The sequence below is a fragment of the Morone saxatilis genome, unplaced genomic scaffold, assembly GCF_004916995.1.
Source record: "Morone saxatilis isolate NCDOM2014 unplaced genomic scaffold, NCSU_SB_2.0 Contig7, whole genome shotgun sequence".
NCBI lineage: Eukaryota > Metazoa > Chordata > Actinopteri > Moronidae > Morone > Morone saxatilis.
In genome coordinates this window covers 18,694,132-18,721,047 of record NW_023340246.1, presented here as the reverse complement: position 1 = coordinate 18,721,047, position 26,916 = coordinate 18,694,132, and the positions used below count along the sequence as shown (strand labels likewise).

Sequence of the window (26,916 nt, the reverse complement as noted above, 5' to 3'; positions counted from 1 at the left end):
TTAAACACATTTGAAGTGTGTCAGTGTTGTCAGAATGTATATATGAATCTTCTATATAAAAAACCTCACGCGGTTTCTCTATATTTCCTCGCTGCAGTGGTGGTTGTGGGTTTTTTTTTTGGACCTACATCTGTTTCTGTTTTCGACTTGCTGCCTTGCTGATTGTGGTTCATGGTGCAGCACTAAAATACCTGTTAGTGTTTCTCAGGGGAAGTTGGGTTGAATTGGGGGTTTTTCTTTTTACAGAACTCGGTGCTTATGTGACAGTGATGTCCTGCTGATATGGTCTGAATGTAAAATGACGATGTCTGTCCTGTAACTGTATTCTGTCCAGTTGTTTATGCTGTTTATCATATATGCTGAGCTCACCAGTCCCTCCCCAGGCTTGACGTTGGTGATGTGCACCTCCTCCAGACAGGCCATCTCACTCTTTAAGGGGTCAGAGGTCGCCTGGACTGTTTTCTCGCAGATGCCGTTCAGAGCTCGGGACTAAAACACACACAAGAAAATATAAAAACAACAGTTTAATTCCCAAAATAAGAATACAAATAAATCAATACAGTAGAGCTTGAACAAGCTGACTGACAGTAAATTAATCTGCATTTATTTTGATAACGGATTAATTATTTAGGTCATTATTTCATGCAATAATACCAAATATTTCATAGTACCGGGTTGTTAAATTTGAGAATTTGCTACTTTTATTGTAGTGTAAATTATTAATTATATTTAGATCAAGAAAAACAAGCAATTTCAAAGACGTCACCTTCGGCTGTAGTGACATTTTTCACACTTTCTCACACTAAACGATTAATCAATTAATCAAAATAATCTGCAGATATATGACATAACGTGAATAACACTCATCAAACAGACTCAATAATACTCATGATGAGGTGGTGAAATCAGTTATGTTATTTTTTAGGATAGAAATACATCAGTCTAAACCTTTCATTTGGCTTCTATATGTACTAAAACTCTGCCCTCTTAGGGCTGCAACTAACGATTATTTTCATTATCAATCAATCTGTCGATCATTTTCTCCATTATTTGATTAGTTCTTTGGACCATAAAATGTCAGAAAATTGTGAAAAATATTCACGTGTCCTAAAGCCCAAGAAGACATTTTCAAATGTCTTAGTTTTTCCACAGTCCAAACATATTCAGTTTTCTTAAGAATACAGAAAATATTCAAGTTTGAGAAGATGAATTCAGAGAATTTGGAATAATTTTCTTCAAGAAAATAACTCAAAATAATAAATTGATAATTAATTTAATAGTTGACAAGTAATCGATGAATCAACTAATACTAAAACTAATATAACACAGTCAGCGTTACATATCAAACTATATAAACTGAAGATTTCAGTTTAGATTGATTTATCAAAGAGAGGAAGTCCTCAGCAGCATGGTGGTCTCATGCCAGTATCCGTTCTGATGAGTCTAAAACGCTGAATCACTACCTGCTGCGACAGCACTAAAGCTGTCTGTCCCTGCCCTCTGACCTCTCTGCGGGAAGGGAAAAGAAAGAAATAGACTGATGAAGCCCTCAGAGATCAGAGCCGTGTCACATCATAAAAGTTCCATGTGTTGCAGTGCTGTAGTTGTTGGTTTTGTTGAACAACAGACAGGAGGATCTTCCAGGAGCCTGAGGCCTACACAAACCGAACACAGCCTCAGATTATCATTATACTGACTAGACACTGAAGCGGTCCTGAGGCACAGCAGGGGGTCTGAGGTCATGGGAAGCAGGGAGGTGATCAGGAAAACACCAACCGGCAGGAAATTACAAGTAAACCAGAAAAACATGCTCGTCAGGAGAGTTCATTCTTTCTTTGTCTTTTGATTTGTTTGTTATATAAATTTACATGCTCGTGTCTGGGGTGGAGAACAGTCTGATTACTTTGATTTTTTTTCACATTTTGTATACACACAAAACTGCCTGGCTTGCAAAACCTTAGATCTCACTGTGTGGGGTTTTGTTGTCAGGGCTCTTGCTACTTTATCTGTCTTTGCAGTGTTTCCCTCTTTGTCACCTGGACAAACAAACTGAACCAAAGCCTTCCACTGAGTAACTGAGCCACTTACAATGCTGTTAGTTAGGAGTAAGAAATAATACAAAAACAGGATGGACAACAAAAATATTGGGGAGTTTAACAAAGATTGCATAAATGAAAGGGTTGTCTGCCAAGAGATCCACTGATTCGCTTTCTTGCCGAAAGATAGATGAGAAGATTGATACCACTCTCATGTCGCAACAGTAAATATGAAGCTGGAGCCAGGAGATGGTTAATGTAGCTTAGCANNCGCAATAATTTACAATGTTATGTCCCATTTGTTGATTGAGGCAACTCAACTAAAACTTGAGGTCTCATTAAACTGATAGTCCAGAGGGAAAGTGATTTCAGTATTCTGGGAACAACAGAACAACCAACAGGAAGTGTTATCTAAGACAGGAAGTGAATTGTCCTGAGCTGAATAAACAAACCTGCAGATTCTGTCACACACACACACACTGAACACCATGGAGCCCTCAGGTACAAGACAGGAAAAGGAAATGTGCGTTCCAGTGTGTGTGTGTGTGTGTGGTGTGTGTGTGTGTGGTGTGTGGTGTGTTGGGTGGTGTGTGTATGTGTGCGCTTCCGATTAGCATCTCCAAACATCCAAACCAGAGGAAAAAGGAGAAGCAGTACTCACCACTTCCAGAATCTTCTCCTCAATTTCATAAACAGTACAGTCCTGCAATTAAAGAGACAGAGAGACTGAATGATGGATGCACACACTTTAATCCTAAAAACATCCAAACATCTGCATTTTTATCAAGAGAAGAGAGCAATTCTGCCTTTGAAATTAGGAGACTCCCATTTTAAACCACCAGTTTTAGTTCAGGTGGAAAACAGGTGTATTTATAGTAACATTATTATTGTTATGTTATTTATATCTAGATCTTGTCTCTGATTCTGTGCTTTTATTTTGAAGAGGAATAGGGCAATGTACAGAAATAGATGATGAGACTCTGAGGGCAGCAAATAAACCATGAAAATGAGGAAAAGAGAGTTGCATGATTAAACTCTCTGACCCCACAGACTCTTTACTGGTTTCCTCTTTTCTGCACAGGCAAACAGAACTTTATTTTAGATTTAAGTCAACAACATAAGATACCAAATGTGCCAGACTGAATGAAATGTACATACATGCAGATCTGTCGTGACCAAAGAGATCACATCCTCTAATATTTCTGGGAATCTGAGGGGTTTCCTTACATTAAGTGGAGTCTACAGTCTCATATTACATAAGTTGTGTCTTTTAGACTAAATAATTACAGATTTATAGGAGGGATTTCAGGGGAAAAAAGTCCAAATTAAAGGTATTTTGGTATTCTCCATTTGAGTTATGTTAGTGTACAACATTTAGACACTAATGTAGGGAGATAAAAATATAATGAAACAGTTCAAATGCTTATGACCTCTGTATCTCTAAAATCTGGGCCTATTCTGAACAAATTATTTTCGGAAGCATACATGAAAAAAACATCGGAAAGTTTTTATCTGATGTGATGTTGCAGCCTCTCATGTATTACAACTCGAGTCACAAAGCTGAATCCAGTAAGTCATTTAACAACACGTAACTTGTTCTTACCATTTGGATAAAATAATATTCTGCTGCATGATAGGAAAGATGTTTTACTTGTTTCCCAAGTTGTGACTCCAAAAATGATGGCAGCCAGAAGTGACATATGTTTTTTTAAACTTTTGAAAGCTCCCTCCAGAGCCACAGGAGACAATATACATGTTGTCACAAGCTGAGCAGCACGACCCATGACAAGTAAACTGTGCTGCAGGAGTAAAATCTGTGAGCCTCTGGAATATTTTATAACCCAGATGGTTCTGATAGCTTACATGAGAGGCACAAACTGGGATAGGAGCAGATTTAGATTATTCAAAATGTTACTCAATATAAAGCATTATATGTACTGTAGCTTTAATGAAAAACAAGGTACAAGAGCATGTAAAATAGACTGTGGGTCTGGAAAACGGTATTTTAAGGGGAATTTAAAGGGAATAACAGGAACATAAGAGTTTATCAATTTACAGACACTAGAAACAAACAAAACATCTTCTAAAAAAGGTAAAATTTTGAGCCCCATCATATCAAATGAGACAGCTTTCCTTTTCAGAAGTCTGTCTGTGTTAAGAACTGCAATGTGGGTAAACAGAGATGGGATGGGAGAGAAAGAAAAGAAAAAAAGGAATCAGCGGGAAAACAAATATTTGAGAAATGACAGCCTACAGGAGAGTGAAACCAGAGGGAGGGACCGCAAACGCCTCCCAGAGACACAGAGGATTCCTCCTGTGGTCGGTGAAATAACAGCTCCCTGCAAGCAGGCTGACAGGATGATTGCATGACAGCGCGGCGGGGTGACGCCTCTGCGCTGCACAACACTTTACAGTCACATGTGGGGAGGTGACGTGCTGCAAAAAACATCCAACTGCAACTTCAACTGTGAATCCTAAGACCTACTTTCCAAATCTCACCTGTGCATTTTTTGTTAGGAACTTTTCTGTTTTGTTAGGACTTTCTTTTTCTTTCTGGAGTCATCTGCCAAATATTTTAAGGTTTTTTTTTTTGTGTGTGTCATAAAACACAAAACTGAATTTTGATTGGTAAAATAATCACACCTCGCCACTACATGACTTGTGAAGCCGACAATGTGACTACGAGGGTTTACCTGCTGTAGAAAAGACAAAGTTTGCTCTGATTGTGTAGAGCAGCCACGCAGGGTGTTTTTTGTGTGATCAGTGTTGCTGACTGACACGTCACATTTGGTTGACTGATTTACAATAACTGTGGATCCAACTCAGAAGTCAAAAACAAGAAGCAGCAGCAAGAAAACACACAGGCTCAACACGTCTGACAACGTCTGAAGATGGATGACTTATTTTTGACTTGTTTATCTCCTTCCATTGTTGAGCAACTAAGTGATCAAATAAATTTGTGAATCATTTGATGCTGTCTGTTCCACAAAAGCCTCAGTATGTGTTTTCATTCACACCTGTGCTTATATCAAATGAATTTAGGGCCTGGACGTGATATAACATTTCCCACTGCCCTTGAACTTGTTCTGTCTCAATTTTAATTTACAGTTGAAATCTAAAGATTAAGAAGTTACAACGTAAAATCTCTCTCTTGTTCTTGCTTGTTTTGGTAAAACTGATATCTGAAATCATCAAAAGGACTTTGTACATGTAAACAGAGGTTATCAGGTTCATCATCAAAGCCTGAAAATAAATATTCCCACAGGGTCAAAACATGAGACGTTTGACTTCAGTTCATGACCTTCTTTCTTTCTCTGATGTCCCTTTAACACAAGCAGCTTCACACAGAAAACATCATTCCTCTCATTCAGCATCAGAATCAGATATGATGTTTCAAAAAAGTCAATTTCATGAAATCGAGCAGAGCGCGACAAGAGGGAAGAGCCTCACTGACCTTCTGCACGGTGGAAGTGAGCTCCAGACACAGCTGGATGATTCTGCTCTTGGTGGAGGTGAAGTCGTTGGCGCTCGTCAGAGGAGTCCTGGAAAGACAGAATTGGCTGCTGTGAAAAAGGTCTATTAAAGTTCTACAAAGTACAAGCATCCTGTGACAGCACTAGTAGAGGATTGTAGACAGATTTGAACTGGTGATGAACTGGTTGCAGTTCATGGTCAAGGTCTTAACCCCTGGGCCACAGCAGCGCCCTGCTCCTCTATCTATATTAGGAAAGATCAGTGGATGAATCACTCAGGCAAACTGGTATCTCACTTTTAGTTTAATCAACATTTAATGAGACTCCCACAAAAAAAACCTGCAGTGCGTTCTCAGTCACCAGAAGCTGATAACAGAATCTTTAAGTTATTGTCATTAATCATTTCTGACATTTACAAATGTTGAAAGCTTAAACTAATTAGACACTTAATGAGTTCGTTTCAATACTTGATTCCGATTCAATAAAAACTCTATTGAACCTTAGCTCAAGGTGTTTGTGGGTGAGAGATCTGACACACGACAGCTGTCAGGTGTGTTATGAGCGTCAGTGCAGCAACTTGTCAGAGTTTGTGTGTAACAGCTGCAGTGAGCTGGAATGTTCTTCAAGCCGATACAAGCTGAGAAAAAAGCTGAAGGAGTCAAAGAGCAGACAGAGAGACGCACTGACAGCTGACAGATATCATACATGTTAACAAGGACCAGCACTAATAACTGTGTGTGAGACAGTGAGAGTGTATAAGAGGGGGATTCTTAACACTCTTTTGTTTTTCTCTTACACCCCTTGGGTCCCATACAACTCTCACAGGCCATTCAGATTACACAGATCTGGTATTTTCTACAGAAACTAAGTAAACATTTCATTGACACATTTTGACATTTATTGTTGTTGAGATGTCTTTTGGGGCTTTTGTAAATGTCACCAGCACAATCAATCATCAATCAATATATGTAGGCCTGGGATCTTAAGAACACTCTGTAATGTTTAATACAAAATACGCCCCCATAACAATATACAACAACAAAGTTTCTCTTAAAGTTTAACCACAGAGCTGACAAAACAATTCCTGAATATTTATCATTATTATCTTATTTATTCTTTTCAAACTTGCAATGTCATTTTAATTCCATGTCACTGTATACACGTTTATTCAATAAATATTATTACGACAATATTACATATTTTAGATATTAGCCAGCCTGGTGAATTAAAGGATATTAAAGGAATAGCTCGACATTTTACATTTTGGGAAATATGTTTTAGTTTTTTTTTTTCTGATCAAAAGAACACTTGAATGTCTGTGTGCTAAATATGAAGCTACAGACGGTCACCTATCTCAGCTTCAAACCACAGAGTCTCATTTTTACACTTCAGCTTTTGTAAAGATTAAACTAACAAACTGTATTTCCACATTTCCAGACTTTGTGTTAAGCTAAGCTAAGCAGCTACTGCCTGTAGCTTCATATTTATCATGAGATTGCTATCGGTAATGAAACTGGTTGTCTTGAACAGTTGTTAATTAAATCCACAAGTTCATATGATCAAAATATGAGATCAGAGTTAAATGACTGCACATGAAGGTGAAACTTGACAAGAAAACAGAAGGAGTCATGTACTAACCTGTATCACGTGTGTCTTTGACAGTTATTGACTGACACATTTATTAATATTAAATTATACCGTTTCCAGTGCAGTGGTGTATGAGAGAGAGAATGTTTAGTTTGTACAGTATGGTGTGTATGTACTGAATGTGTCTCTATCTACCTGTCCAGCCAGGCCAGCAGACTCTTGGCGGCTCCGATCAGCTCAACCACAGCAGTCAGGAATTCGTTGGAGGGCTGATGGGAGATTTTGCTGTGGTAAGCGGGGTTCTTCCTGCGCTGTGTCACCGCGCTGCTCAGGCTGTGGTGCGCCGCTCTCATCTTCCCCACCAGAGTCTTCAGGTTGTCCGACTCCACACCATAGTTCTGTCCAAGAATTTAAAGAACATGGTTCAAACACAAAAATGACCCAGCTTACATTTTAAACATCAATATATAGAAATCTTATATGTTAAAGCTGCAGTGTGGATTATTAGTAGCTATTTCCTTAGATCTCTATCTTGTACCAGTGGTGTTGTAAGTGCTCCTGTATCTCCAAATTCCATATTTCCCATCAGCCTTGTTCACCACTACCATCCAGCAGATTCACCTCTAAATCTGATCCGTATATATCACATGTCAAACATGGATTCACGCATTCATTTCAAGCAAATAAAAAGACTATTGTGATATAAAAGAAGCAGAACATTAGGTCAGCTGTGGAGAGTTTGAGTTTTCTTCAGAACTTTTAAAACTATCTAAACCATCTCAAAGGACAGTTGTCAAATATATCCACAAACTATTCTATTCATTTTATTGGCTTTGTCTTTTTGTTTTTTGTGTCAAGCACTTTCAGCAGCATTCATTATACAAATTGTGTGCTATATAAATAAATTGATCACATTTTTGTGCATTATCTGCATGTACAATTTTGTTAATGTTAAAATTATTCATTGTATTGATACTGATTTTAGAACCTTTAAAAGTTGGAATTAGACGCAGAGAACCGACAATCCTTGGGTAAAGAAAACACAAACCGTCACATCATACGCATCAATGATGGCAAGAGATTCTCATGACCCCTGATCCCCACACCCCTAACCAAAACACACACACACACACATTCCTACAGACCAGTCACCATGACGATGATCTGACCAAAAAAAATATTCCAAGCCACGTCAATCTCGCTCAAACTAAATCCAAACTCAAGGCAAGCCAGTGAGACAACTGTGATCATAATCAGTAATGCCGATCAATAAAAACAAACGTTCGATAAGGACTATCTGGTAACCATGGTGACAAACTAACAAAAACAAAGTTGGTTCATTTGTTAAAACAAGAGTCAGAGTAAATAAAGCTGCTGCTGGAACATCCCATGCTTTCCTAAAGAGCTGCTCATATGAATCAATCTGTTAATCAATGCAATCACCCAAACAGTGGGTAAACATAGCAACTGTACACAAGACGTGTCACAGCACACAACATGTGAAGTCATTATGTTTGCACCCGGACACATTTTTCAATCAGTTTTGTTTGGATGAGTTTTCCAAACTTATCAATAGCTGCAGAAGATACTGTAGAAAGATAATGACTGACTACTTTGTCCTCACAGATCTGTAATGTATTCTGTCAGCTGACACGTGAACACGCTGGCTCGCCTGAGGCAGTTCATGTGTTGGAGGCGTTGTGACGCTCAGAGCCGGTGAAAACATCTGCAGCCAAAAACTGACATTTCACCTGTCGACTGACTGCACTGCAAAAAATTAAAAAAACATGACACCTGACAGAGAGCTGAAATCCTGTTTCAGGTCAATGTTCAAATCATGTTAGAAGTAAAACAATCTCAACCTGACAGCAGCAGATATGTCAATCAGAAAAGAGCTCTAAAGTGAAGTTAGACCTTTGTTGGAGTGAGACAGGCAGTATCAGTCTGTTAATCTGACTAAACTCACATGTGAGTCTTGCTTCGGTGAAACAAAACATTCAAATGAACATTTAAAAGCTTTTGTATTGAAAAAACTGAAGCAGCTGAATAGAAACTCCAAAGCCCTACAGCTGCAACTACCGATCAACAATAAATTTGATGACCATGGTGGAAAAACGATTGTTTGTCACATTTGAACACTCATTAAAGGGTAATTACACCCCAGAAATGTTGTTTGCGCAGTAAACAATTTATTACTCGTCACAAATAGATGAAACAATACTTGTCGGTTAAGCACATACTAGAAGTATTTACCTAAAAAACAACACTAATTTGCCACATTAAGTATAAAACAAGTAAAACCTGCTAATTCTGAAATCCTTATCCGTAGGGCTGCAAACGACCATAGTTATTAAGATAAATGTGATCATTATATTCCCGATTGATTGAGTAATCAATCTCAAACAATTATTAAGTTATCGGCCTCAATTTTACCTTTAATTATTATGTTCATTGACTCAAATAATAAACTTGTGTTTGGGAGGTGAAAGAAAAAAAGAGAAAGTGTTTCCTGCTCCACTGAATGAATCTCAGATGGAAAACTGATCATCTGACAGCCAACGGAAACTGCTGCTGGAACAAAAGTGGAATGGCTCTTCCTCTGCATGCTGCACACTGTGTATGAGTGTATGTGTGTGTGTCAGGGGAAGGGTGGGGGGTCTTTCTGACAGGTGGGAGGGGTCACATCTGTTTCCTGCTCCACACCAGACAGCAGTAAACTCAGCTTTGTGCTGCAGAAAATATCCACAACACATTACTTGACCTTCAATCCAGTCTTACAGGAAAACTCTCCCTAAAACACTCGAGCTGCTGCTGATGTGGGATCTATTCATGACTCTGTTTAGCCGTTTTTAGTGCATCTCTCTTCAGTGTGATCTTTAGTTTTACAGAGGAAATTAAAGAAAATATTTCAGGCATCAAAAACAGCAACAGTAAGTGCCCTTTGGGCAGGGCCAGGGGGTGTGAACTCCCTCCAACTGCTTGTTGTCTCAAGTTCTGTAGTTGGGTCTCATAATGACACTGTCGGAAGTTCCATTCGCAGAGGAAGGCTGTGGAACGTGGTTTAAAAAACTGGAAAAAGTTAGCAAGTGAACCGTAATATTTTGTCACAGGAGAGTAAATGTCAGGTTTTCCTCTTGCTGGAGTCAGGAGTCTACGAGCACCAGCCAAGTCTCCTTCACGACACTCATCCCAACCGGTGTGGGACACTGCCCGGCTTTGTTGAACTGGTGTTTCAATGAAAATGAATTTAATGAGAGCGACATTTCAACGTCATTTAACCAGCTTTTACAAAAGAGAGTGAACGAATAAAGAGAGAAAAAAGGAACGAGAGAGAGAGAGCTGTGTATAAACAGAAGTAGAAAGGTGAAACTGAAACTTAAAGGCCCTGAAAAAAGTTATTTTTAAATACCATAAATATTCACTAAATATGTAACTAACAATCAGAGTTAAAGTTTAAGTCACAGTTAAAAAAGCAAATACAGAAATCTCTCATGTGAAATAAATCAAGACCAAAACTGGTAACTTCGTCATAAAATACCGACAGTCACTAAAATGAGTTTGACAGGGTCTTAAATATTTAGACTATTTGGTTGGTTTCGATGTTCTACCCTTCTCTGCCTGGGTTTTCTTTGTGTCTTGTGTCCTATGGTTTCCTCACACGGTACACAGACAGATAAACTGCTATCTATCCTGAACAAACCCAAGTGTTTTGGGAGAAAAAGACAAATGGAAGTAAAATTGAATGTGTGGTCTGCGGCTTAATGAAACTGGTTAAAGGAACTGTGGACCAGTTGGAAACCACTGACCTAAACTGGAGTTCAGAACTGGAGGAGATGTTACTTTCGCATACAGTAAAAACCAGAGGACAGTTAGCTGAGTGTCATTATTTTATTTCCAACAAGCTGAGTCATATCAAACTGAAACTTATCTCACCCCAATAGCTCATTTTTCACTGACTGATTAAATTAAGCTTCTTAGACGAATCCCACACTGCAAAAAAATGTTCCTCCAAACCATCATTCCAATGCACTTTTAGGGATACAATCATCTTCATATACTGAAGTAATATCAATATGCTTATAAGAAGACGAATAGAGGATATACGAAGATTAACCAAGCTTCAATAACACAACTTCAAACAGTAGTAGAAGTTATCGTGTCTGATAACTGTTTCATTGGCAGAGGTTTGTCATTTGTCAGCAGGGACAGCAGAGTGTCAGGCTCTGGATGCTATTCAGTTGGGTTCCACAATAAACCTCAGCACTGACTGTAAATCCTCCTTTTCACTGGGACACAGACAGTCGGGGCTCATAAACAGCTGACTGAGGGGTTCTGTCTGCAGTCCAACACTTTAACTGGTTCAGACACAAGAACTTTGTTGTTTGGCTTCAGCTGGGGTCAAACACTGTATCTTAACATAAACATTTTATGAACATGAAGGCCTTTTGTGAGCTTACTCACTTTTTAATAAGTGTAAATAATATTTATTATGGCAAAATATAGTAATTCCACAGTGGACTGCAATCTAAAATGTGGTTATTAATTTCTAATTGTATTTTAAAACAATCTGTGATAGACTTGCAGTGTTAGGAAATCTAGTTGGTTTTCTAGTCTTGTACAGTTCTTCACATGAAATAAATCAAACTGTATTGAAAACACATGTAAGTTGGGAGAAAAACATTTTAAAAGCACATTTCTTTAGTGCAAGGACAATTTCTAAGAAGTGTTCTTTCTGAAAATCTGCAGAAACCTTTTTTTTTTTTTTACAGTGTAGAAGTATTAAACCCAGCAGTGTGGGCGTGTTGCCAGATCTGATAAAGATTTAACAGTGCATTTTATTTACATCAGCACATTCTCTGGCATGAGAGCCAGACTCAGTTTGAACCACAGCTATCAAATCATGTGATGGACATGAAGCAACTTCAACATATTCACACAGAAAATATGATGTTACCCTGCAGGAGAACTTCCTTACACGTGGACAGACAAGGAGCTTGTTCTTTAAGAGAGATACTGGTGTTCTTTGATATTCTATATCAGCTTAATAACCTTAAAATCCACTGGGATTCTCACCAGGCAAAAACATCTCTGAAACATCTCTGAAACACTGAGCTACACAGGAAAAAGAGGAGAGTGTCCCTTTACTTTGCTGTAGTATAATGCGACCCAGTGTGTGAAGCTTCAAATATTTATTTGGCGTGTAACAGAACACAGATGTTCGGGTTTGATACGGGACTTAGAATGACTTCTGTCTACATCACTTGGTGAACAAAACTGAGAGAAAGCTTTGTCTTAGGTTTGTTGTTTGCTGACTTTTAGCTGAACCTCGCTAGTCAGGTGAGCCCAGCCCATACAATCATCAGTGCAGTGAACGTCAGTGAGAGGCCAGAATATCATAGCAACGCTGAACAAAGAGAAGTGGATTGGACGAAAACTATGATAGATATGTCTCTGGGTAGATTCATAGACCTATGACTTCAGATCCTTCTTCATGATCTTCATGTTTGGGAGTTTTCCTCAATATCAAAAGTAATCTGGTGATAGTTGTAGTGTTTTCATGGTAACAGCACAAACAGGAGCTGCTAATAGCTAATTCAGAGTGACTTTTCATAGTGCAAATGAACCAAAATGTGAACAAATGTATGCTAAAGAAACAGGGCGCAAGTTGTATCCCAAAGCTCACTCACTGTCTCCATGGCAACATTATACTTCCTGATCTCATCCGCTAAAGCATTATGGGAACTGTAGCTCCAAAACAGAACACAGTTATCCCAAATAGAAGTAACAAAAAAAATATGAGGGACAAAATTCATTAATATCACCTTTTTTTCTGTACCAAAACATGTGTTTGGCATTATTAAGGCTCAGAATGTCCCACTAATAACACTGTAAACACAAAGGTTTACTGTGTGACTGAGGAAAGACCCTGACATGGATGAGGTTTTACAATGATGTGACGGGTTACTGACCAGGGCGCAGAGCAGATCCACGGCCTCCAGCACCAGCTCCTGGTGTCCGACCCGCGACACACCCAGAGACAGCAGCTCCTGGTGGGACATCCTGAGCAGCTTCTCCCCGTCCACCTGCTGCTGCTGGAAGGACGGGATGTACGGCTGCAGGCTGTCATCCAAACCTAAAGGGACAGACGGAGACGTTACACATTAAGAATGAACAACAAGGACAGCGAGACTTTCACAACAACAATTCTGTGCTTTGTTTTATTACAGCGTGTATGCATGATGACAAGCCCTGTACATATGAGAGAGAGTACACGATACTAAAACAGGGTTTCCTTTCAGCAGCTGAGTTTCAGTGAAAGTCGGTTATGACCCATTCAAGTTTGACAGCAAACAGAGCTGCTGAGTCAACACCGACTTATTGACTGTTCCTGCTGATCCATCACTGACGACGGCCAACAACTAACATCGTCCTGCCACCTCATCACACCACACCTCACCTCAGGATCACTCTGGGTTTACACAGACAATCCTACCATCCTGAAAAACAGAAGGTCCCAGGTTTGACCCCATCAACGTCAACTGCAGCAGAAAAATTACGTTTCAGACCAAAATTACAGCCAAACCAAACCTTAACTGCCATCTATATGTTTCTAATTTTGTAAGCTTTAAGTAGCTCCTGTCATATACATCACGAAGTTTCCAAAACGCCCAAATTAGGATTGAATATGGAAACAAAGATTTCAGTGCTGATGAATGAAGCTGCCAGCAATCCATTAACATCAAAAGTGTCACTGTTTACATTAATAAATCCATCCTGCAGAACCAGCCGATAAGACCTGGACCGTTCTGGACCATCAGGAAACCCACCTTCAAATCCCTGTGACCTCGTGTGACCTTGAGCGAGACACCGCCAGCTCCAGCGGCGCCTCTCTGTGCCAGACCCTGAACTCTGACATCTGACCCCTCTGTGAAAGGCAGCAGCGGGGCACCAGATAAAAGAGTTCTCACCACTGGATCAATGGAGGAGCATCAACCAACATCCACCAGATACTGGCACACTTCAGTACAGACGGACAAAATGTTCAACCCGAGCAGGATTAGGGTGTGCTTGGTTTGTAATGGGCTGAAACACTAAAGAATGTGTCAGATTCAGAAAATATTTTGCTAATTTCTTTACACACATTATTGATTAGATCAAGGAATAATCTAAATTAAGTTGTCTATATAGGTTTAAATATAAAATCATCTCTACTACATAATTTGATCTCAAACTCTGGTTGAGTAATCTTCGATTTAATGTCACTGCACGTAGCAGTAACAGTCCTTCTTGTGCTCATTTTGTATTATTTGTTAATTAATCGATTGACAGAAAATTGAAAAAACTGAGTTCAAGTCATTTTGAAGCAAAAATGCTGAAAATGTTCTTCTCAAATGTGATTATTTGATGTTTTCTGTGGCCTTTGTTTATATCTTTGGGTTTTAGACTGTTGGTTAAACAACTGATTTTTAGAGGTTACCTCAGGCTCTGTAAATATGGACATAGTTAATCAGGAAACTGATGGGCAGATTATTGGATAATGGAAAATTATCAGCCATGGTTGCGTCTTGTTTTATTCCGTCCACCTCATAATGCAGCCAAATGCAGTTAGTAACTGAGTAACTGAATAGTGTAGAGCAAAGCAGCAACACTGACGATGTCCTAATTTAAAAGTTTGAGAAACCTTTTGCACAGAAGTGTCCACCAAATGGCAGATGTTGCGACAAAATGCCTGAGCTGGTGTGAAGAGTGGAGAAGAAAACAACTGCCCCTGCATGTGGTCATTAAAGTGCCCCAAAGAAACTCTGACTCCTGTTTGTCTTCAGAAGGACACGCAGGACGACATATGGCTGGCACTCACGCTGACAGCAGGGAGGAGAATTCCTCCTTAACTAACTGCTGATGTGACACCCCAGTGTTTTCACCAGCCAACACCTCTGACACTGAGATACACCAAGAATAATACACTGTGAGACTCACAATAAAGAGCGAGCTTCTTTGTTTACTCGCGTTCAAAAGTTGTCATGTAGGGTAACAAATTAACCGTTTTAATTGTGTATCTGCTTTTAGCGGAGCTGAAAAGATTAGTTGAATATAACCTGAGACAATTTCGACAAGCCTATCAATCATTGAAGTAATTTATACAGCAAAAATGCCAAACATTCTCTTCTCTTTTAGCTTTTTTATGTTTTATATGAAACAAAAATGAATATTTAAGGGTTTTGGACAGTTGATCGGACATTAGAATTTAATCAGAAAATATTTTCTAATTTTTGTTTTATGGCCAAACTATTTATCAATGAATTGAGAGTAGACAGATTATCTGATTATGAATATAATCCTTAGTTAAAGTATTTAAGCTTTTATTGACTCAATTTACAGCTACAAACAACAATTCATCATTGATAGATTGTGGATTGATTGTTGGATTAATTAATTAAAAATCAAATCAACTTTTCATTACAAGGTAATTGATCTTTGGTGGAAGTCTTCTATTTATAATCATAACTAAGAAATGGAGAAAACTGGATAAAGCTGACTAAAATGAATCCGTCAATAAGTTTTCATTTTAATTTTGGCAGCAATGACGCAATTTCACATTTCTTTTTCATTTTAAAGTCAAATTTTTATTTTATCCCACAGCATGCAAAAAGGTAAACTGAGATCACAAATGTTAAATAAAAGATGAACTTGATTGAATGACGTCATAGGCAGCCCTATCTATACTAAAGATCTCCGTCTCCTACAAGCTTGTTTTGGTTGAGCTGCTGCAACTAACTTGTGATACGAGTCGGAAAACATGTTCTGCATGTTCCTGGAAAGATGCCCAGTTGCAAACCTCCATGATATTCCCCAACTCCCTCAGAGAAATATTCAAACTCTGCCTGCCTGAAACACACCCATCGAAAAATGCCTGAAAACATTAACATGTTTCAAACAAAACCTCTTTCACTGTTGTCCGTCAGTTGAACGGCGGTTGGCGAGAGTCCGTGGTCAACAGGAATGTGTTAGCGACAGCCGGGATCACATTACTGACACCCGAGGAGGCCGATAATCTCCCAGCTGCACAGCAGGGTCGGCTAAATGTCACGCGACAGCCAAATCACCTGCTAATGAAAGCATGACTACACCGGGCCAAGCCTCCCTGCAGAGAACCGAAACCTTAACAAGAAAATCTGAGCTTCTGTTGAGCCTTTACATGTGATTATTCTTTCATCACAAGCAGAAATGTCCAGGTCAAGTGGGATAATATTGATGGTTTCAGGTCCAAATTCAACATTTTGTTTGAGTTTTACAACATGAAAGTGAACCCTCCACTTGTAGATCTGTTTTCAATTTGGTTAAAATATGGTTTTGAGACTAAAAACGAGGTTAAAGACATAATTTACACTGTGGAATAAGATACTCGATCCCAGCAGGATTAACCTGTGTATGGTTATATAAACAAAGCTAAAATAAAAACGCCTCCTGGGTGTGGCACAGTGCCAAGATCCAGAGCTGGATCCAATGTTCTCGTGAGAAATAAAATGACAGTTGAGACATTTTTCAAATTCCGCATTTTAAACATTGCAGTTCGGGCCTGGCACTCGGCCCAAAAACTCTTGGAAAGTGGCTTCAAGCGGCTGGCAGACGGCAAGGAACGAGCAGGATCACCGCACTGAAATACTGCTGAGCGGTTTGTGTCTTTGGCTTTAGAGACGCTTCTTAAGCAGCGCGATTAATGAAACACAGCGAAGTGTGGAGGTTTGCATGAACGCTGCAAAGAATACGCATCCTGACAAGTTATCCAACATTAAGCTGATCTAAATAAACTTTACTTAACTTAATACTTTCGTCTTATTTTGCTCATTTTAATGTCTCAATTATGTTTTTGAAACATTTTGACTTTTTATATTAAAAATTCTTGAAAGAACAATCACAAATCTTCCAGTAAGATAAGATCAGATCTCATTAATTTAGGATATTTACCAGTTTGAAAACTCTTCTTTAAAATTTAGATTACTGGTTTCCAACACATTTTTGATGACCCAGAAAAGGATTCAAACACTTAAAATCACTAAAATCATCCCATTACAAGCACATTTTCCGTATCTTTTTTAATGTATCTATAAAATAGATAAATGAGTTGTTTACAGTGTTTACTGACATTAGGCTCAGACTCGAAATATTCCCAGCAGGAGATTCTGATGCTGGAAGCAGATCAGCTGCTTCATTCATCCCACTCAGTTAAAGACAATAACTGTCTATCTTGAAGCTGAATAGTTTTTTATTTGAACCAGCTGAGCTTCCCTATAAACTTTCACCTTTTTGTCACATCTTTATTTCTACATTTGATTTGATGTTTTGCAGGTTGAATATGATTTCCACAGAAATCCTGTTGCCTCAAGCCACACTGCTTTAGAGAACAAGGTTGGTCTTACTGCCGACTAATATCTTGAAAAGACCAAAACCAACAATGTGTTAGTCCGTCTATCAATACTAGCAAATAATGCATTTTTGGGGACTATTTTCAGTGGTGGATTAATCTTCTAGTGAGTATTTGGGGCAGCAGGATGGGGTTGAGTCAAAATAGATGTCAATGATAATAAGTGTTCATGGTAATGAAGGAACATGTCCCCCAGTGCATCAGTGTGGCTCATTGATGTGTTTTTAATAGTTTCTGAATAACAACGGAGCTTTATGGTACAGAGGAAGATATAGCAGGCATTGATACACACACAGTTAATAGATGCATTCAGCGTTGGTTTTGGTCTTTTTGTGGAAACTGTTAACGATAAAAAAAATGTAGAACATCACCATATTTATCCTTTTTAAGCTTATAATCCACAGCATGTATAAAGCAACTCTTACAAGCCTTATGTTGAGCAACAGAACTGTGCCTCACCGTTTGTGTTTTACCACAAATCTTAATCTTATCAGCTCTGAGGTCACCAACATCTCAGCACAGTTCACATGAGAAAAACAGTCTGTTTTAATCTGAGTCTCTGGTCTTTGCTCTTTGTCAAGCACTTTGAAACCAATTTGTTTGTTGACTGAATAAATCTGACTCAACATGAAAGCACACTGAAGACTGACGAAAGTGCACAGATACTTTTAATCTGACGACATTCTCGCTGACTTCCTTTACAAGTCAGTAAAGGCGAGTCTCGAAACTGTGCTTGACATTTTCTTGATCTTATCACAGATTATTGATCATCTATACCATAAGAAACGAGTAAGAAGAAAAAAGTGGACTTTCAGACTTTAAATGAACTTTGAAAGGGATGAATATGTCTGCAGTGCATTTGCAGAAGCCCAGTTTCCACGGTTTACTTTAGTCACCGATGTAACAAAAGTTAATGTCTCTGTCTGTGGTCTCGTCTCTGACCAGTCTTATATTTGCAGACGACTCTGGGCCTCTGCCCTCCTGTCAGTCAGCAGCTGGTGGGAAACTCTCTGTGTACCAACAGGCAGCAGCTCAGGGTGGGAAAGTTTCACTTCTTACTGCAACGACAAAACTTCTGTTTCCCCTTAAAACCCTTCAGACACAGTCACCGCTTTGCCCAGCTAATGTTCAGGTACCTGCAAAAATTTCTGCTGGAAACTTTACCAACCACACAGTCAGCCTGTCTTTTTGTCATTTACAAACAGTAGGGACCAATTATCGGTTTAGTTATATCTGATATGAACCGAGATTACACCTGCTGAGTAAAAAGATGCAGGTTTTGATGAAGAATAAATAGATTTTCCTTTTAAAAACAAACAAACCAAGAGCCGTAACCATGAAGCTTTCCAGAGTGACAGGTAACTCACTGATTGTTATTCAGCACCATCGAGAACCACTGAAATTCCAGTGTCTGACAGCAAGTCATGCATCTAATTCTTATGTATATTACCGCATGTTATGTATAATAAAAAAAATGCAGGATGAAAAAAAAAGTGTCCTGTACAGCTACATGACGGGGGGATTACTGTACATCACTACACAAGCTTTAATGGACTTAATGAACTGCAACGAGTAAGATACTGTACGAGCACAACGGACCGTTGATGGGCGGCTGTGACTCAGAGGTAGAGCGGGTCGTCCACTAATTGGAAGATTGGCGGTTCGATCCCCGGCTCCTCTTGCTGCATGTTGAAGTGCCCTTGTGCAAGACACTGAATCCCAAATTGCTCCCGATGGTGTATGTGCGTGAATGCTTAGTTTCCGTTAGACCACTGCCATCAGTGTGTGAATGGGGTGAGTGTGCCATGTAGTGTACAGCGCATTGAGTGGTCGAAAAGACTAGAAAGGCGCTATATAAGTTATAATAAATCAGTTTATCAACAGATTTGATAATACATTACTAAATAGAAAACAGTGACTCAAGTCACAGAAAACAGTGACTTATCTTAAATGCTGGTTTAAGATCAGAAAATCCTCCAACCAGATAGATTATTTTCAGACATCATAAAACCTCCAGTAAAACTGAGTTTGTTGACATGTTGACAGTCGTGGGCCGTCTCCTAAATTCCTGGCCTGACAGTAACTCTAAGTATTTATAAGGCGTGCTGATGATAAAGAGGCTTAGCCTGCTGGACACGTGAGGAAGTCAGTAAAAAAATTGCAGTTGCAGGTGAAACTCCAGCTGCTCATAAACAGTCCAGTTAATCATTTGTCAGAAAGATCAAAACAAACAAGATGTTTGACCTCATTTTACAGAGCGCTCTGACCAGGCGTCCCACTTTTAAGTTGTATAATAATGTTTAATCAAACCTTCATTTATTCTTAGTCTATATTTGCATATTCTGTTTAATGCAAAACCTAACCAACAACTGGAGGATATATAAAAACAGGGCAAATCGTACCAGCTGCTTTGAGCCATTTTAACTTGATTTATGGAGAATATTTATATCAAATATTTTAATTACAGTGAAACAAGTGAAATAACATCCCACCTCTAGTTTGACATTAAGCTTATCCTTGTTCTTTTTACAGAGATTAAACTGCGCAGTAACATTTTTCCTGCATTGTGGAACTGCCCCGGTTGAACTCTACATCACCAGTTCATTACAACAAATGGCACGTGTTGTGTTGTTGAAGCACAAAGACGGAGTTCGGACCCGACACTACCCAGCTGGGGGGGCAACAAAAGGAATATTTACCCCACCTCCATCACAACAGGACGAGGGTGGAGAGCCGAGAGGAAAAGTGGCAAAAGAGTGCTGAGGCTATTCATAGCTTCACTGGGCCTCTATAAACCCCTCCACTATATCACACGCACACCCTGGCCATTCATCCCATCTCATTGGTACAAGGCAGAGGGGGGGACACACTCACTGTTGAACAAACACTATTCAAGAGGAAAAAGGATTTCCTTGAGCGTTGAGATTTGGGCTCAGCAGTCTTATGAAATCAAACAAACAGGAATTGTGGGAGTTCACTATGTGCAAAGCAGAGCTGAGCTGAGATCCCACAGCACAGGCAGACACGGAGGAAAAACCTGGAGAGACAATAGTTATATTCTCTGATCTTTACCACCAGAGGAGCAAAAATATTAAAGGAAATCGAGGGTTAGAGGAGAAGATTGATACCACTCTCGTGTCTGTACACTAAAAACCGAAGCCTCAGTTTAACAGGACCAGTTACTTCCTGGAGTCTAGATGCCTGGTCAAGAAATTGTTTGGCACATAATCCCCCGTAAAACTGTGAATTTATGTTTTTATGTTTATTTTTTTGCACACATTAAACAAAGAAGATACAACCTGTTACTAAGTGAGCTTTAGAAGTCAGGAGGACTTAGTTTTTTCCACGTTACAGAGCCAAGCTAGCTGTATCTCCCATTTCCATTTTGATCTGGACCAAGGTGGTGGACCGACTCACTCACTGACCCACGCAGCCGCAAACAGCAATAAATGGAGGGCAGTCTCTTTGTGGTAATACATCCTGTTGCCCTACAGTTACCGCTGATACTGCCATTACATTCTGCTATCATGAAGACCAGTCCTACAGGTTTTAATTATTCCATTTTTTATGACGTTGACGTTGCTGGAGCCGTTATTTCTCACGCTGGTTGAACCACTGTTGCATCAGGATCCACTGATGAGGCCTTACGTGAATCATGTTGATATTACAGTTCCCACAGAGTCCACTATGTCTGACTCCCTCCAGCTGGATTATGGGAAGGTTTTTTTTCTACTTCTTAATTAATGGGAATCATTATTTCCCCATTTTATATCATTACAACTTAGAAGAAACCCTTTTTGGGTCTAGAATTTTGCTTGACATCGGTACATCAGTTTAATTACAGAAATAGAAAAACAATGTACATATAGATAAAGAAAGATGTTAGTTGCAGCTCTAGTTCAACATATTCTTATAGAAAATTTGCATATATGATTTATAAGATACTGTCATATAGTAGGTATGTTGCTGGATGGATCTGCTGAGATCAGTCCTGTGTGAACGTGTCTCTGGACACACTCTCTCCTGAACGACACCAGCGTTGCGCACAAATGAGTAAAAAAGCAGGAAGAGGTGCTCAGCGGAGATTATCTGGATGTTTCCTCTGATTCACCGCGCTCCCTCAGTGAACTCACTGATAAGACAAACGTTGGGTGGGACACTAACTGCAAGGAAAAGAAACATATCTGCCAGCTGGGGGGACGCTTTGATCTAAATCGCCTCACAGGACAATCAATCCATTTTCATGCAAATAATTGTGGTTAAAAGTGGTGCGATGACTCTGATAAGTAAGTTTACAAGGAGTCACTTAAAGGTCCAGTGTGTATCATTTAGGAGGATCTATTGGCAGAAATGTATGTAATATTGGCATGTTTTCATAGGTGTAAAATCACATGAAAATAACAATTTTAGTGTTTTTGTTACCTTAGAATGGGATGTTTTTATCTACAGAGCCCTCTTCTAAATCAAAGCATCTGGACACTATTTAATAATGCTCATGCTCAGTCATCCACATACTTTTGGGCATGCAGTATATGATATTACTCTCTATATTTAATGCTATCAAACCATTGTTGATGTAAATGTTTTCTGATTGTGTGGCTATTTTCACCATCTGGGGGTTTGCTCTGCCTGCTGGAATCAGGCAATGGCGCCGACGTTCTCAGGTGTCTGAGGTTCTCGTCCCACAGAACAAACAACCAACCTTCATGTTCCGTTTCCGATGGGAACGTCATCACATTCGCCTCAGATCCTCCTCATGAGGGCAAAGCCAGAGTTTCTGTTATCTCGTCTTACAGGATCAAACGTCGCTGATTTGGATTCATTCCAGCCGATGAGTTAAAACGTCACACCTGTCTACCTTCACTCATGTGAGTCCTGTTGGCGACAGGTGCAGACAGGAGAGGAGGCATTGTTCTCTATTTGTTTGCTGATAGCTTGGAAGGCCAGCATCCTCAAAACACAAAGGACTATGGGTAGAAGGAGACAGCTGCAGTTCACTATCGATGGAGAGTGCTGCATGTTTTCAGTACAAGCAACGTGTCCATTGTTTGAAAAACCACTCACTGTGGTTCTATATTTGCCAAGGTTTCGAGCACTTGCTCAACCTAAAACCTACTTTCAGTTTTATAATTCTAGACGTTTTAGCATATCTGGACTTTTCTTTCAGGCTCCATTCACTAGAGTTCACTGTATGTTAGGAAGAGATGTGATGCACACCTGGTAGACATGTAGAAAACATGAATGATTGAAATGAAATAGAAAAACGAAACAAAGCAAACTTTTCCACTTGAACAACTCAATCAAAGAAACCATCTGGAGGTGCAATCACACCCTTGAAATGGATTTTGACGTCAAGATATTTGCAATGAAACTGAGGCTGTGCAGTAATTGGCTTTACAGTTTAAGATGGGAAGATAAAACCAGATTATAACAGATCTTTACAGCTGTGTGAACCTCTTCACAGATAAATGAATGCACATTGTTAAATAACGATAATTAAAATATGTTTCTCAGTCTCCCAGACCTCTGACCTTCCTTCCTTCAAAAATAATTAAAAAAAAAGACCAGGCAGGAAGGTCTTGGCTAGATTAAATTCTTCAAACTGAAAGCACAATGATGCAGAGTTTTTGGCTGCTCTCCACTGTTCACCGTTTTGAAAGATTAAAAGAAGTTTATTTTGGCTAAACAACACCAGAGAGGAACACGAGGGTCAAAGAGTCAAAGTACACGATAACAATCAAACTCTGTACTCCCAAAACCGTTGGCTGTCCATGAAGAGGACGTTACAAATGTGCTGGAGGTAAAGAGAGTTTTAGATGACAGGAGATCTTACAACATAGGTTTCAAATCACAAAAATGATTATTGTGTTGTCAAAGAGGTTTTGCTTGATGGGAGAATACCTCATCCAGATGAGGAAAGAAAGAAATGTAGTCATATCTGGTGGAAGTCAATGAACAAATGAATACAAGGTTACAAGGTTTTTGAAAACCTTTTAAAAGGATTTAACACTGCTGAGATATAGACTGTGAAAACCTTTCACCATTTTTTTTATATGGAGAGCCACACTTTCTTTCTCACTGTTCTTAATTAATTCTCAAAGTTAATTGGTTGGTCTATAAAATGTCAAAACATTGTGAAAAACTGATCAAGGAGGAGACAAATTCACTGTTTTGTCAAACCAAAACTCTAAAGATATTCACTTTATTGTCAGATATGACAAATAAAGAAGAAATCCCTCACAACTGAGGGATTTTTGCTTGAAAAATGACCTAAATGATTCAGTAATTATCAAAATAGCTACTGATTATTTTTCTGATGATCCACTAATTGATTCATGGACTAATCATTATAGCTCTACGTCTTTCTATGATCAAAAATAAAAAGACTGACAAACCGTGCATTACATGGTCCACTATGTAAGTCTGCTATATTGAGCCACGCAGGCTAATTTTCCTCTGCAGTCCCTGGCAGGTTGCTGGAATATCAGAAACATTCAAAGGAAACATCCAGAAGCACAAAAAGAAAGCACCATAAACACAGATAGCATCACATAAACACAGATCACATAAACACAGACAAAATCACATAAGCAACAGATACAATCACGTAAGCACAAGCAATAATATTAACTGGGAAATGTAGGAAACTGTGTATTTGGAATTTAGGGCCTGTTAATATTGACAACAATAAGGACAACAATAGCTTTTTTTAGGCAGTGTTCATAAAATAGCAGATGGAGTTTGCTATTTTCAAGGTCAAGAGTGAGCTTTGACTCTTAATATCTAAGCTTTATTGTCATATTATTCAGTCTGATTAATACTGGATTTAGAGACAGGGAAAATCTGATAACAATCTGACTAATAAGAGTTTTTTAACATACATACATAACATTTAAAAAAACATTTTGGGTGAACGTATTTATCTCCAGACCTACAGCACACGCCCTATATGTAGTAAGATGATATTAACCGATAATAACAATAACGAGCCATACCTGGTTCAATTTATACTAAACAAAATCCCAACCATACTTTATGTGGTCTTACAGTATATCACAATATGTATCCACTCAACTTCTACACAATAAAACTCAATAATGTTGAGAACTTCCTGCTCGGTGTTGTTGCAGAAGGCCGTTAAATTCTTCCAATTTATTTCTTTGTTGATTGGCTCTGTTTCTACACACCCCTTCATAAAGTGAGCTGGATGTGTCATCGTATTTATTGAGCCTCCTGACAACTCGCAACCGGCCTGTCATCATTTACGCTGCGATGTGTGACTGCACCTGCCAGACGAGCGGAGAAGTATGTGGATTTGTCTGAACACGCTGAGCTCAATGCCTGAGATGTATGTGTTTAACTCTGAGCTACAGCTGTCTGATCAGTCTGCTCCACTAACGCAGACAGTCACAGAGAGACTCTCACTGACCTGAGAGCCACGCACTGGGCTTCTTGTCTTGGTTCAGATGGTTAAACTTATTAGGGAACAGACTGAAATGTGCCCAGAGTTTTAAAAACTGTCAAGTATGAGAAGCTGGCAGTGAATGCTCTGTCAGATTGGCTCTGTTTATTCCTCCATCATATTTTATCTTGTGTAAATCAGGAAATTAGTTCATTTTAGATGGTATTTATGTTGGTGTGCGTTTGAACATGTGTTAGTGTGAAGATGATTAAAACACTGATGCACTGAGAGCTTTGGAATACAAGGTTTTAACAGAAAAACATGTTTCTCCTCCAACTAAAACTGGCGCCAGCCTTGAAATATTCAAATTTACAGACCTTAATTTTGCAATAATAAATATTATAGTTCCCTGTAAGATTGAAAAAATAAAGAAAATTAAAATAACTACTGACTACAGCCCTGGTTTGGTAATCAGATGACTTTTCCAGGAAATACAGACATCCTGGAATATGAAAACCGTTCTTATAAACTGCTCCAAAACTTTCCATAACTAGAGTATTAACTGTAGATGCAAATTAGTGATAGCAGTGAAGTCGAAATAATGCACGACTTTCCCTAAAGAATTCATCAAATTCCCTGACTGTCCCTCTGCAGGAATACAGCTTCAACTTCAATGATATTCCAGGATTATTCCAGGAATGTATTTTTAGCTCCAGCCTGGAAGAAATGTTTCAGGTTTTTGTGGTCAGCCGGCTTGTGGCAACTTCAGATCAAACATCAGGGTTTTAACGAGACCAACTGAGCCTCCAATGAAAAGAACCTGTTGTTTGAGTCGGATCATGTGAGTAAACACACACACACACACACACACACACACACCCTGACCGCCCATAGCCAGAAGGCAGCAGTCTGCTCTGTTGTAATACTGTCAATTCACAACAGGATCTGGATCTGTGACAAATTTCGTTTCTGAGACAAAGAAATAATAATAACCTGAAGACCTGAAGTCTGCTCATCACTTTAGGAATCACATGACGTTATTTTAAGTCGCTTTTTTATCTTAGCACGCAGAAAACATGTATAACTTCCATTTGAACTTAAAGGCTATGTACACGAAACCAGACTCCATTAACAAAACCAGTAATTTTATCAGATGATTGTAAAACACACTTTAAACTGGACTGAAATAAATAAAACTCACAAAAACTGTCTTTGTTAGTTTATTCTAACAATCGCAATCGCTGGTTTGGTCAAAATAAACCTTTAATTCACAGATTTAGAAGAGAAAATAGCCGTGAAACAGGCTACAATAGATTATTTAGTGTGCCTGTCAAATTAGTACGTCCACTACAAGTTCTTGATTTTGCCACTGACAGGTTCATATTGTTATTATGTTATGTTATTATTATGTTATTAAGTGTCTGACAACATTATGGAAATGATTCCCACAGCGACAGACCTCTTGTTTAACCAGTAACATCGCTATCACTCACCACCAGACTCCATAGACAATAATGGGAATTTTCACCTTTGTGACATTGTAACTTCATTCAGAGTGGGCAGAAACCAAATAAAACTCACTCGCATGCACATAAACAAATTATAGACAGGCTGCGATAACAACACAGACAAAAGGGAGTGTGACGTTGACTCCACCATATCTTTACATAGCAAATAGTTGTCTGCTGCTATCATAATGTAATGCGTAGCCACAACAGCAGAGTACTATAATGTAATGTAAATGAACGCAACCATCCTTCTAACATGTAGAGCTGAATGTTATTTTGATACTGGGTTAATTATTTGCATAGTAGCTCCAGAGTTGGTTGACAAAACAAGTAGTTTAAATATTTCACCACAGAGCTCCACCATTGTCCAAACACTGTTAAAAACACACTGATGTTCCTTCATTACCAGTAACACACACACTGTTACACTCTGAAACCAGTAACACACACACACTGTTACACTCTGAAACCAGTAACACACACACTG

General features: G+C 38.9%; 1 protein-coding gene across 1 annotated transcript in view; it reads right to left on the bottom strand.

Moving 5' to 3' along the window:
• cnksr3 (cnksr family member 3) overlaps positions 1 to 26,916 on the bottom strand; it is a 47,232-nt gene that overhangs the window by 19,289 nt on the left and 1,027 nt on the right. The window contains exons 2-6 of the mRNA XM_035679175.1: positions 13,066 to 13,229; positions 7,292 to 7,494; positions 5,491 to 5,578; positions 2,698 to 2,739; positions 370 to 489 (exon numbers count right to left, since the gene is read on the bottom strand). Of these exons, the coding sequence (XP_035535068.1) occupies positions 370 to 489; positions 2,698 to 2,739; positions 5,491 to 5,578; positions 7,292 to 7,494; positions 13,066 to 13,229 (617 nt within the window). The remainder of the gene's footprint in view (positions 1 to 369; positions 490 to 2,697; positions 2,740 to 5,490; positions 5,579 to 7,291; positions 7,495 to 13,065; positions 13,230 to 26,916) is intronic.